General features: G+C 32.1%; 1 protein-coding gene across 1 annotated transcript in view; it reads right to left on the bottom strand.

Moving 5' to 3' along the window:
- The window catches only part of LOC114336746 (putative transcription factor SOX-15), a 423380-nt gene extending 418042 nt beyond the window's left edge, over positions 1 to 5338 (bottom strand). Inside the window, exon 1 of the mRNA XM_050659641.1 lies at positions 4868 to 5338. Coding sequence (XP_050515598.1) covers positions 4868 to 4911 — 44 coding nt within the window. The 5' untranslated portion in view covers positions 4912 to 5338. The remainder of the gene's footprint in view (positions 1 to 4867) is intronic.
- Positions 5339 to 14295: the final 8957 nt, after the last annotated feature.

Below are 14295 nucleotides of genomic sequence, written 5' to 3'. Positions count from 1 at the left end.
ACATATGTATATTCTTATAAAGATTGAATATGGCTGAATGCGTCTTTGAAAGTCGACAAATACTAATTCTGTATTGTTTAAGAACTACTTTTAAAAATATAGAGAAATCCCCGGAGATTCGGAATAAATCGCAATTCAGTATTTGTTAAAAATTATTTTTGAGTCATCATCACTTACTTCCACAATATTGCCACAAATGCTACATGATATAAACAGTGTAATCATAACAGACATTTACTCACTTTCAACAATTTCAAGTTCATGCACTCAAGTGTAAAATATTATACCAGCTGATGCTTGGGTATGCTTGGGTTGCAGATCACTAATACTTTTATGTAATAAACAATTATGATCTAAATACCTATTCCACAAAATATAATCAAACAACTGTGGCGTTTTATTTATTTTTTCTCGATATCGACATTTTCAATAATATCGAGGCAAGCGCATCGACAATACAAGAGTATTGTATTGATTTCAGATAATGAGTATCGTATCGACATTAATATTGCTAAGGTATGTATTGTGTCGGTATCGTATTGGTTTTCGATACGATATCAATACATTATCGATATTTTTATCGAATATCGTGAAAATATAGTTACGAATTACTTGGACTGACTGACTTGGACTTATAAGAGAGCCAAAAGTTAGCCAACGACTCTCCAGTAAAGTCCATCTCCAACAATTAAAATACTTTTGACATGTTATGGGAGCAAACACAGAAAACATGAAAAGACTCGTTATACAAGGAAAGGTGAAAGGCCGAAGATCACGAGGAAGATCCCCAACAAGATGGATCTATCAAATTACAGGAATATATGAAAAAGACCTATGCATGAGTTAAACGAAATGACAAGAGACAGAGATCACTCCCTCCGGGGGTCGGTATTTAAGAGAGAGATTTAGCTTGATGTTGCTTGTAATTTTTTTCTTTCAAATTTTGTAGAATAATTCTGAATGGATGACACATGGAAGGAACAAAGTGTGTTTAGTTTCCACGTCTGGATATCACAAAGTAGAATTGGAAAGGTATAATAACCTTAAATTTTCTTGATATTTTGGATATATTCTTGCTTTAATTCTTCTTGTACCTATATTCACTTGACTCACTGGTATTTGTTCATTTGTTGTACTCTTAAAAACGAAGTTCTTTGTTTATAGTATTTATTTTATTCGCTATAATCTACACTGATCACTATCCATCAACACTTTTTGATAAGTAATTACTCTATTCGCATATCTAGAGAGATATCACAAATGTGTGAAACAAGGCGAATAATAATATAAGTACAGCTTTCTTACTTTTCTTTTGCTATTTATGTTATCACTATGTATCCGCATTATTACTTTATATCCTTAGTACTATGAGCGTGTATAACCTCTTTATATAATACATTTATTTGACGTTTCGATTTCCAGTGTGGAAATTGTTATCCAAATACCAAACTTTAATAAATTATTCGAATTTTGTTTTTGTTGCTTGATAAAAAGAATTCTTCTAATAATTGAATTTTATCCTATTCATTCATTTTGACAATTCAGACATATTATATTCAGTCATATTATTGTAAAGTTGTTTAAAGTAAATGACTTTAAAATTATATTGCCAATATTTATGAATTGCGTTCCTGGGATGAGTTTATTGGAAGCTAGTTCATTTGACTATATGAAATCAAGTTAAACTCACGAATATCCGTCAACAAAAATCATAGCATTTTTCTTTAAAAAGACAATCACGTTCAATGATGACAGTAAAATTCTCCTGTTAGTGATCCCATAGTAAATCATGAGGAAAAAACCAGAAAAAAAACGTAATGCTATCTTCTAAAAAACCTAAGTACTTGGTATTACATTTATTTTACCCTCAAAATTAACAACAAACTCTGATTTTATATGTATGTTATTTTAAAACATAAATGCTGTATCCTCGATATGTTATTTGTTTAGTAATATTTGGTAATTTCTGGGTAATTTTTGGTAATTTTAATATGGGTAATAGTGATGTGTGATGTTGATTATAGTTACTTTCGAGTATTCGTTACAAATCGTTACTTTTGTATAAAGTAATCATTTACAGTATTCGTTACTTTGATTACTCTGATTACTTTTGTATTTGAGTACCGGTAATCATAATATGAGGTAATCATGATATTATCGAAAATCGTATTTCTCAGTAGGTAGGTATTTTGTATAGGTATTCCGATATAACAAGTAATCATTTACAGTATTCGTTACTTTGATTACTATGATTACTTTTGTTATGGTAGGTATTTTGTATGCCTCCCCTAAATTTCCTGGTCTAATTCTAATAAAACCAATGCAATACATACAAAATTAAAGTTGTTGATCATACTGTAGAAACATTATTATTTCCACATTTTTCCGGTCAGTCTAGAAAGTAATCAAGTGTACTGGTTGTAGATACAATAGTCGTTACTCGCTCTGATACGATTGGTACGAAGTAACGAAGTAATAAGAGTAATCAAAGTAATCAAAGTAGATACAATAGTCGTTACTCGCTCGAATACGATTGGTATGAAGTAACGAAGTAATCAGAGTAACCAAAGTAACGATTTGCCTCTCTGTATAGTAATCGTTACTTTCGGTATTCGTAAGTAACGAGTACTTTGTAACGAATAGTTACTTTTTCAACATCACTAATGGGTAACCAGATCTTAGCCGAGGAATTTGCGACACAATTGGTTTCATTTAACATAATAAGAGCAGGTTCCTTGATTTTTCTTTTTTTGCCATCTGTTTTTTTTAGGAATATACCTACATGCTACATGAATCTTTCCACTTAACTCTATGTTAATTTTGAAATTCGCGGTTACATATTTGAGATCTGTCAAATTCTTTATTTTTAAAATAAGATTGATGTTTACATATTCTAACGTTTCAAAGTTATATGTGATATGGGATCACAATATATTTGAAATCTGCAGCTTTTGGAAGCTATAGATGTAAGTATTTTAGTTGAACCGATAAGAAGAAGAGTTGCCATGCCCAATTACTATATAGCAGGAGAAAGTTACGGGATCCCGAGTTAACCAGGCAGTACAAGATTGATCATGTAAATTGGTGTCTTCAACACCAAGACTGAAACATTTGAAATTGGAAAACTGTGCTATTTTGGAAATTGGAAAACGAAATTAGGATCTGTAAAATCAGTTGATTAACGAATTCATGTACTTATAGAGGACGAGGAAGACAAGCAAGAACGAAAACTGCCAAATGTGTTCACAAATATAAAAGAGAAAGGGGTCATCTTCTGGGGAAGAATTATGATAGGTACAAAAATCCTTTAATTTTCATCCAACCAACTATAATAGTACGCAGGTATGTTGATTTCGTACTATAATCTGTAGTTAGGCTCTGGAGATGTGCAATGAAAGAAAATTAAATTTAGCTTTAATTCGCTTAAAATAATAAAAAATATCAGATGATTCCATATAAGTTTGATGGAGTGCAGATATTGACGTTTCACCTAATAATTAAAAATGTTAGAAATTACAAAGTAAAAAGTAATTTATAATACAATTCTTTGTTCACTCTTGTTCATTGTTAGGCTTAGCTTTCGATAAAATATACCTCAATGTTGTTTTTATTTTGAATGTGGTTGAAATGTTGAATTTATTTTCAATCGTTTTAAGTTTTTCGGATAATCCTTTTATTTTCCACGTATTATTTCTGGTGAATGTTATAGGATCCCGTTCTAAGATATTCTGTTCTATTCGGTCCATTCTGGAAAATTCCTTATTTATAAACAACAAAGGATTATCAGTAATTTTGGCTCTATCGTATAAAGATTTAGTGATTCCCTTTCCAACATTGGTGTTTTGACTTGATTTTTAATTTAGATATCTGTTGGAGTGTATTGGTTTTCTATATACCTGAGCCTCATATCAATCTTTGAGATTAAAACATCGAGGAAAGGTAACGTGTTATTAAATTCCTTTTCCATAACAAATGTCATTGTCTCTTCTTTACCGTTTATATTATTTAGGAACGTGTCCAACAACTCCATGAATGATCCATGAGGCCAGACTGACAACACATCATCTACATATCTCCACCATACTGTGGATTTTAAATTTTGTATAGAAATATATTATTTGTTTGGAAATGTTCCAAAAATATATTAGCTAATAAATGAGATAAAGCAGAGCATATTGAAAGATATTGCCTATTATTGCCAAAATTTTTTTTATAGAATTCAGAACAATATTATATAGGTACTCATTTATATTTGAACATTCTGATGTAAAGACAAATTATAAAGAAATGTAATGTTAAATTCCATTGTTTATTTATGCTACAATATGTGATTTTTCAAAATATTATATAACACGATGCATTAAAAATGAAACAATGGTGTGATATTTACTATATTTTATTTTTTTACTATAGATGCTATATTAGACAGTTGCAATATACATTATCTTTTTCTTTCCTCTTGTACCAATTATAGGTCCAACATAAATAGTGAGGAAAGTTTTCAGTGGAGTTAATAGTACTACAAGTGAACCGACAAAACTTTTAAAATGGATAAAAGGAAATAAGGGAAATCCGACGCATTCATTTGACAGCTCCGTTAACAAATATCCTTTTGCCAGTCATGGTTCTTTAAAGCGTATACCTATATTTTTGTGGATTAGGTACTATAGCAGTATCCTTTCTTTGTAGTATATTCGGTAAACACAATTAATGCTGACATGACTAAATACCAGGACTGGAATTGAGAGGCTAAGAAACCATTACAATTTTTTTTTAATTTCACAATAACTCACCCATTTGAAGTAAATTGCGGAACATTTTTTTGTGTCCTAAATTAAGATATTATTTTTATTAGTTTTGTACTTACGGATAGGGAAAAGTTGTGTTGCAATCTTCGTCCGAAGCCATCATATACGTTAAATCCCTTTGGCACCACTTCTATAGATAATACCACTATTTAAATGACATATCAGTTCAATTGTCACACAAAAACTGCTTAAAAGTCAGATCAACAAATCTCAAAGGAACCAAAACTTTTATTTATTACGAGATACATATAAAACTGCTAAAATATATTTATAAAATCATATAGACACCACATATTAATATCGTCCGGTAAACGTTTTCCATCCACGAGTTCACGTTACTGAGATCTTCGTCGAATTCGTGAAGAGGGTACTTAAACTGAGTAGGCTAGGCGCAAAAAATACGCAACAGTCACTTGTTGCATTACCGTCGTACCTATTAAGGTGAGGCAGGTAACAAACGCGTGCGCCCGCTATCAAGTAAACGGCAGTACTGATGTTCGGTACGGATAGTAGACTCTGACTTTGCCCGCCATGCCTCAATAGCAAGGGTTTCTACTCTACCTGTAAGGTAGATAGCCGGTTGTTTATGCGAGATTACACGTAATCAAGGAATTAAGATTTTGGTGTTTCTTCGTTGTTAATCAATTATTTAAGTAATTTCGCCACACTTTACTGATAAGTTAAGTAGTGTGCGCCTACTTGGATAATATATATTATAGGTATATAATATATTATATGTAAACTAATTTTCGCAAAAATTTTAGTAAGTAATAGTTGTTTAATTTTAATAAGAGTTGTAGGAAAGATGTAACTCGAACTATGATTCTTCTTCTTGTAGTGGCTATCCGTTTCGGATGTTGGCGACCATCATGGCAATTTGTACTTTGCACACTGCTGCTCTAAAAAGATTTGTGGTTGTTGTGTTGAACCACGTACGTAGGTTTTTCAGCCAGGAAATCTTTCGCCTTCCTGGCCCTCGCTTTCCTTACACTTTTCCTTGCAAGATTAGTTGCAGCAGTCCATATCTTTCACTGTTCCTCATGATGTGACCGAGGTATTCGATTTTGGCTTGTTTTTATGGTGACTAACAGCTCTTTTTCTTTTTGCATTCTCAGCAAAACACCCTGATTAGTAATGTGGTCGGTATAAGATATCTTCAGAACTCGACGATAAAGCCACATTTCAAACGCCTCAATTTTCTTGCAGGTGGCGTCTGTGAGAGTCCACGACTCAACTCCGTAGAACAGTATAGGAAAGATATAACATCGTAGTAACCTGATTTTTATGGGTATCAACAAGTCATGACATTTGAATAACTTTGCCATTTTTTGAAATGCAGATCTTGCTTTCTCTATCCGACATTTGATTTCTATGGAATGGTCAAAATTTTCATTGACGTTCGTACCAAGGTAGGTGTATGTTTTTACTCTTTCTATTTGTTGACCGTTCACACTGATTCGTCCAAATTGCTGTTCCTTCTTAGAGATCATCATACATGTTTTCTCAGTGTTTAGCGAAAGACTGACTTCTGCGATTCTATTCATTAACTCTTACAGGGCTTCAGCACTGTCAGCGAATACCACTGTGTCGTCTGCGTATCTTTTGTTATTGATACATTCTCCGTTAATTCGAATTCCGGCTTCAACATTGTCCACTGCGTCTTGAAAGATTTCCTCAGAGTAGATGTTAAACAGCAGGGGTGATATTATACATCCCTGACGAACCCCACGTTTGATTTTGATATCGTCGGATTCTCCTGTCTCTGTCCAGATAGATGATGTTTGATTCCAGTACAGATTTCTGATAATCCTTAAATTACAGGTGTTTATTCCAATATTGTTTAGTATCTCTATCAGCTTGTCGTGCTTTACAGTATCGAACGCTTTATGGTAATCAATAAAACATGCATAGATATCGCCATTTACGTCTCTACATCGTTGAAATAGCACTTGTATACTAAATAGAGCCTCTCTTGTACCCACTGCATTTCGAAAACCAAACTGTGTACGGCTGATTTTTTCTTCGCACGGTCAATATATCCTTTGATGTATAATTTTTAGAAACAGTTTTAAAATATGGCTCATTAAGCTGATGGTTCGGAAATCACGGCAGGATACGGATTTTGTTTTCTTTGGTAAAGCAATAAACGTCGACTTCAGCCATGTTCTTGGTATTATTCCGCTTAAATATAATATTTCATGATGAACTGTGTTTAACTGTGTTGTATTTTCTTCTTTCTCTTCTTTTTCGTCTTCGGGTTTTTCCGATTATGAGTTCGCCATTTTCATTCTCCACAGCACTCTATGATAGAGACCTTTTCCGAGGTAGATTTAGCATATTCGATGTACATTTTCCATCTCATAGAAGGTCTTCGTTTCCGTCTTCTTCCCGGCGTGTCTTATAGGTCTGGATCCCGCGTATGAAAAAAAAGTTGATTAATATAGCAAGCTGAAAATTTGTTAATAGCTTAAGGGTGTCTAGTCTAATAAACTTTGATATATGGGAACACTGTAACAGGGGCAGTTTTAACTGTGGAACAGGTTAAAAATTTGGAACTGTCAGACCACGAAAATGGCACATTTATTTTGTCCGACAGAACACTTAAACTCTCCGAACAGAGAATAAACTCTCATGCAAAAATCAGATTGCTATTTATCACCTGTCATAATTCCTGTCATTTGACATATTCTACATGTTCCACTCATTAAAACACCCATTTGAAGATAAATAGCAGTCTGATTTTTGCATGAGAGCTTAATCTCTGTTCGGAGAGTTTAAGTCTGTTCTGTCGGACAAAATACATGTGCCGTTTTCGTGGTCTGACCGTTCCAAATTTTTAACCTGTTCCACAATTAAAACTTCCCCTGTTCCAGTGTTCCCATATATCAAAGTGTGTCCGACTAGACACCCAAGCTATTAACACATTTTCAGCTTGCTATTAATCAATTTTTTTTCATACGCGGGATCCAGAACTATTACTCCAATATTCTTTTCAGCCACCTGTGCCCCAACATTCTTTGTACATGCCCGTACCACTGCAGGGCTCTATTTTTCAATTTATTGTAATTGAGTTCCACTTCCATTCTATTTCATATTTCATCTTCTCTTGTGATTCGTCAACATCTTCTCATAACGTCATATTATTTAACTGTTCTCAACTTATTTTATTTTGTCTTGTTCTTGTTCTTGTCATTGGCCATACTTCCGCTCCTTATAGTGTAATATTATTCAGCACTATGCTCTGAAATATCCTGTTTTTATTTTCTTTAGTTAGAGTGTTGTTTCATATCACTCCATAGAGTGTTTTCGTGGCTTGTTTTTCGTGCTATTTTAATTTCTACATCTTTCATACAAGAACCATATCGTCTTATCGTTGATTGATAAATTATAGAGGGGTATATTTATCCCCTATATTTATTAATCAATGGTCTTATTAATTAAAAGTCTTATAACTCTTAATAGTATTTTAATATAAATATAAAATAATAATCAACTATTTTCAATGGGAAATAAGCCACAATTTTACTAAAAAAATGATTTTATTAATGTTTCGACGCCCAAGTCGGATGTCGTTGTCAAAATACAAAATAATACTAAATTAGACAAAAATGTTGTTGCTTAGTAAAAAATCAAAGAAGCGGCTCTAATTATGCTAAATGAAACCAATTGTGTCGCAAATTCCTCGGTAGAATGCAGTAGGATGTGGTTATCCATACTGAAAGAGGAAGTCAATAGAAAGAAAATGTCACGAGTAGTAAGTCAGTAACATATCGAGTTAGTACATATTTTATATTTTAGTATTATGTATATAATATCTATGTATTATAAATATTATTTATAATTAAAATAGCATATACATATATCAGGTAAAAGGGGGAGAAGTGTACTTTTGAAGTATGTAAAATTAATAATTCTTAGCTGAGCGCTTTCGGCTTATAAAGCCATCTTCGGAGCTATGGTCAAAAAGGTCAAAATACCACTATGAAGAGAGATGGGTTCCATTTATAATATGAAATACTTCTGCTTCTTATGTAGTTTTTTATTGGTTGGAAAAAACCTTGTCTGTCTGTTTAAAAAATTGTTCAATTTGTTGTTGGTTATTTTTGTATCCAGAAAAGTTAAACATCAAGAACGAGCACAAAGGACTTTCACACGAAAATTACATTATATATAAAACGAATATTTGATCATGGTAAGGTCAAAAAGACCTTACCATTTGAATACTGCGGTGTCAGATACAGAATGTCATTCTGACAAAAAACAAGAGGAAAACCTTAGAATACAAGAAAGAAAAATACTAAGAGCAATACTAGGACCAATAAAAATAAGTGACAATGAATTTAGACAAAGAACGAACCTTGAGCTACTGGATGAAATTAAGGAAGATATAGTGTGTAAAATAAAACAGCAAAGAGCAAAATGGCTAGGACACATATGGAGATCCGGATCAACTACGACGATATTCTCAATATTGGAATGGACACCAGCTGGCAAGAGAAGACGTGGAAGACTACATGGTTACAAGAAGTAGTAAGTGATCTCAACAAGGCGGGCATACGCCATTGGAAAGAAAAAACCAGAGACAGGAAAGAGTGGAGAAAAATAACCGAGATAATTAAATAACGAACATGAGGACTGATCTACCTCAAACCATAGATCTAGAGAGCGTAAGTGGCGTAACCCCTAAAGGGGTGTGTATCCACTATATATATATATATATATATATATATATATATATATATATATTATACTACAATCACAATAAAGATGCACTAGAAATAAACAAAACCAAGACACGCTGAATGTTACGAGGACCACTCCCAAATCGTAATTTGCAGTGTATATACATTGCAAATCCCAAATCATTATTTACAAAATTTGTACATTGTAAATCATGATTTGGGAGTGCTCCTCGTAACCTTCAACGTGTCTTGGTTTGTTTATTTTTAGTGCAAGTGCACCGTTATTGTGATTTTAGTATAGTGTACAAAACGTTCTTAATAAAAAAATTAATACTTACGGAGTCCAACCTCCAGAATACACAATGGCAGTATAAAAACATTTAATGGAGGGTTATTAGACCACAAATACTGCTCAAAAAATCCTCAAAATCGCAAAGTCAAAAAATTGACATCCGCGAGTGGGATAAAAATAGATTGGATCCTGTGGGATAAAATGTGACTGCGGCTAAAAAGAGGTAGCAAATTATGGAATTTCATGTTAGTTATCGAAAAAAATACAATTTTTTTATCTATACTGTTTACTTTTCGAATACGCAATAAAAATTTTAAAACACATAATACTATTATAATAACACACAGACGGTTTAGAAATATAAATTTATCAAAACTAATTATCATAAAGATTACAGAAAATATTATGGTACTAGCTGGATCTAACTAGAAAACTATAAAAACAGCAATAATATTTATTTTATTTATACAGTAAAAATTTAATTTTCGAAGTCATTTATTTTGCACATAAAATATATAATCAAATTTAGATATCTACATTTTAATTTAATTTTATGTATAAATAAGAACACATTAAATTATCAGAAAATTATAACAATTTTAATTGCCATTAAACAAAAATTACTTTCTTTTTTAATCAATATCCTCAAACTGTCCCCATTCATATGTCAAAAAACAGCAGCAACCGGTATGATTTATTGAGGTTCTAATTTATTTCAAAAATTATTATATTCTGGATCAAAACATAGTAAATTGTTTCAGATATTTATGGTTTGTCGGTGTCTTAATATCAATACTGCTTTTAACATTACCCAATGCTTTTGCAAGCTCGAATAAAAATTATGTTCTACGTACTCCACCAGTAAACAAACCATGGCATTCACGACTTTCAAAAAATGTTTTCTTATGGCATGTCGAAATTAAATATCATAATGAAAAGTATCTCTCTAACGTAGCATGTGAAGTAATAATGATTGTCTGATTGTTAATCTCTAAGTGAACCCACAAATAGTAAAATTAATATTTATTTAAAAAGTTTGAGAGGTTGAGTGGCCCATGCCGTAGGGAGCCTCCCGAATACACAACTACTGTATAAAACAACAACATTTAATCGAGGGTTATTAGAATCACAAACAAATCCAAACGTACTGCTGTGGTACCATTTTGAAAATAAAAGTTGGTACCAGAACGAGTAACAATAATTGTCATCATAGTCGTTCTGTATCTCTATTGCCAAATAGTTTTGATACCGATTGACAGAACGATTATAATGATGATGATACTTGTCACTTGTTCTGGGCTCTAGGAAAGTTGGTCGAGAACACTTCGTCGACGGAAAATTGGTCGACAACATTTGGTCGACAAACAGTTGGTCGAATGCACAATTATTCATCGAATGGTCAATTCGTCGACGAACATTTGATCGAATGGAATTTTCGTCGACAAACAGTTATTTATCTTTAGGGTAAAGGGATTAATGGTGACAAACGACCGACGGGTTGTTGGTTTTTATTTTGTGAACTGGAATATTGTGTTAGGGTGATTCCACTTCAAATCACTCAATTTTGGATCAAAAAAACTTTTGGATCTCCCTTTTTTCTGAAACTTGGTGTATAGCTTCTGCGGGACGTAAAAATAAGAGATTTAAGGTCAAAAAATCTTCTTCTTTTTTTTTCTCAAAATGTTATTTTAAGCGATTTTACAGCGATTTGGTATTTATTTAACAAATTTGCATTTTCTCTCGTAAAGTATCAATTGCAAAATTGATATTTTAATAAAAGGTACTCAAAAATGTCATTATATGACATTATAACAAGTTAATTTGATTCAAAACAAGCTTTTGATAAAATTTTATAGTGTAGAAAACGGTAAAATACCGTTTTTTTACATTTTACTCCATTTCCAAAATATATCAAAATCGATTTGGCTGAAAATTTGCCCGCAGATAGCCAAAACATAGGACTTTGAGTGGTTAGAAGGATTTGAATTATATTACAATAACAAAAAAGTTACATGCAATATCATAGTCAAAAATATAGGCGACTACTGTAAGTACAATTAACTCGGAAAATATGGACCTCACGACAAAAATTGTTAAAAAAGAAATTTTAATAAAAATACGATTTATTTGGAACAATTTCAGTTCCTACCATTTTTGTCGCAAAGTGAAAAGTGGTGGAGATATTGAGCAAAAACGGTTCTCCTTTTCCAAAAAAAATCAAGATGCGGCTAACGTAACGGAGGAATTCATTCGCGATTTTAAATTTAGGCTACTATTGACCCCCCTAAAGATTAGAAACAGAAAATTTTGGGCAGCTCGGCATGCAAGGCCAAATGCTATCCCGACTGGACTAATATACTTTTAAGTCTGATATTTTTGCTTGTAACTTTTTTAGTATTGTAATATAATTAAAATCCTTCTAACTACTTAAAGTACTATATTCTGTCTATGTGTGTGCAAATTTTCAGCCAAATCGATTATGACGTATTTTGGGAATGGAGGAAAATGTAAAAACGGTATTTTAACGTTTTCTACACTATAAGATTTGATCAAAAACTTGTTTAAAATCAAAATAACTTGTTTTAATGCCATATAATGACATTTTTGAGTCCCTTCTATTATAGATAGGCAAAATGCCCTCACTACCAGAATTCAATTTTTTTCATTTTTTTACGTTCTATGCAATTAAAACATGGGATTACGCGGATTTTTAGCTCGCCATCTCCCTTACCCCTCCCCCACAGCTAAAAACTTAGATTTTTAGATTTAATTTTTTTTTAGTTGGGCTGAAATTGATTTACAAATTTCAAAAAATTTACACGTATAGCTGAGGCTTTCACAAAACATGTCCATTTTTTATGAACTCATCGGTCGAGTGTACATAACCTCAATTTTTGTTTTATTATTTTAAAACTTATAACTTTTTTTTGAAGATAGCTGCAGGTCCAATTTTTTTGCATTTTGTGTATTTTATCAAAAACTATCTATCTGATTTTTTTCAGATTTTTCCGTCAACTGGGCGATCTTGAAAAATCCGGAAAACTGTTTTTTAGGGTGTTTTTGGGGACTTTCTCCATTTTATAGACTTCAAAATAGATCAACTCAAGGTTTTGTTGATAGATCATGTATAATTTGAAATAAGTGAGTATTTTATGATATTTAAAACTTGTGCGAATCACTTTTAAACCCCCCAAAAACCATGTTTTTTTAAGTTTTGTAAGGGTTTTTGCAGGTCTAATCATATTTTTGAGGTCAATACAGCCTGAATATTTTTTTTTATTTTTTTACGTTCTGTGATTAAAAAAATTAAGACTCACCGCAAGACACCCGATTTGAGCGTCGAAACGTTAATAAAATCATTTTTTTATTAAAATTGTGGCTTATTTCCCATCAAAACTAGTTAATTGCAAAAATGCCACAAGAAACTAGCTTCAGAACAACAACATGTAGGAAGTTAATTTTTTTTTATTCGACATGTTGGTATTCTTATACAAACTGAAACAAAAATTTAATCCCCTACAACCCTTAAAACCTGAGTTAGCCACTTTTTTTCAAAAATTCACCGGGGCTTTGTTTATACATATTAGAAAATTTGAAAAGCAACATTTAAACGACTGAAAGAGCATGTTTATACCAAAAAAAAAAAAAAATTAAAACGATTCTTGTAAAAATGAGCCGTCCATGATGCTCCAAAAGTGAAGAGTTTAACAGTAAAACGATTCTTACCCTCTTGATTTTATTATCAAACACTTAATTTACAACTACACATTTATAAAAGGCGCAATACCCCCGGTTCTTACCAACGAAAATTGATGTTCTTTTTGAAGTGAATACTTGGTATGGAATATCGCTTGGTATGGAAATTTGACGCCAAATACTAAATTCGTATTTGGCTTTATTCAAAAGTCGTGTCGTGAGTGGTAGTGGTAAGCTTGCGGTATACCGTATATATATATATCACTTCTTTTAACTTTCATAGTAAACCTGATACCGAATTTTCTACTGTTTGAATGGTTTCAGGGTGACTTCAACTATACATCGCGAATTTTAAATAATTAATTGGGATTAGGTCGTTTCAACCCTAGAGGGGTAATGTATTAAATTTTTCTTAAAAATAAAGTGCGACACATGCTTTTATGGTAAAACTAAATATAGATTCCAATTTTTTTATGATCGGCTGTCTTCGGGGTGGTTTCAACACTATAGGGGTAATTTGTAAAAATTTTTCAAAAATTCTAGTAGATACTACACACATGTTTTTATAATAAATCACCCTGAAACCACTCAAACAGTAGAACATTCAGGATAATACTATGAAAGTTCGAATAAGTGTATATTACAGTGTAATAATAAATATGTACATTAAGGTATAGCGCACGCTTACCATTCGCGCCACGATTTTTTTATAACGCCAAATACGAATTTAGTATTTGGCAACAAATTTCCACACCAAGCGATAAGAAGTATTCACTTCAAAAAGAACATCAATTTCCGTTGATTATTCAGTTGTGAA

Source organism: Diabrotica virgifera, chromosome 8 (genome assembly GCF_917563875.1).
Source record: "Diabrotica virgifera virgifera chromosome 8, PGI_DIABVI_V3a".
Classification (NCBI taxonomy): domain Eukaryota; kingdom Metazoa; phylum Arthropoda; class Insecta; order Coleoptera; family Chrysomelidae; genus Diabrotica; species Diabrotica virgifera.
The sequence above is the reverse complement of the archived record's forward strand: the minus strand, read 5'-3'. Positions and strand labels throughout refer to the sequence as shown.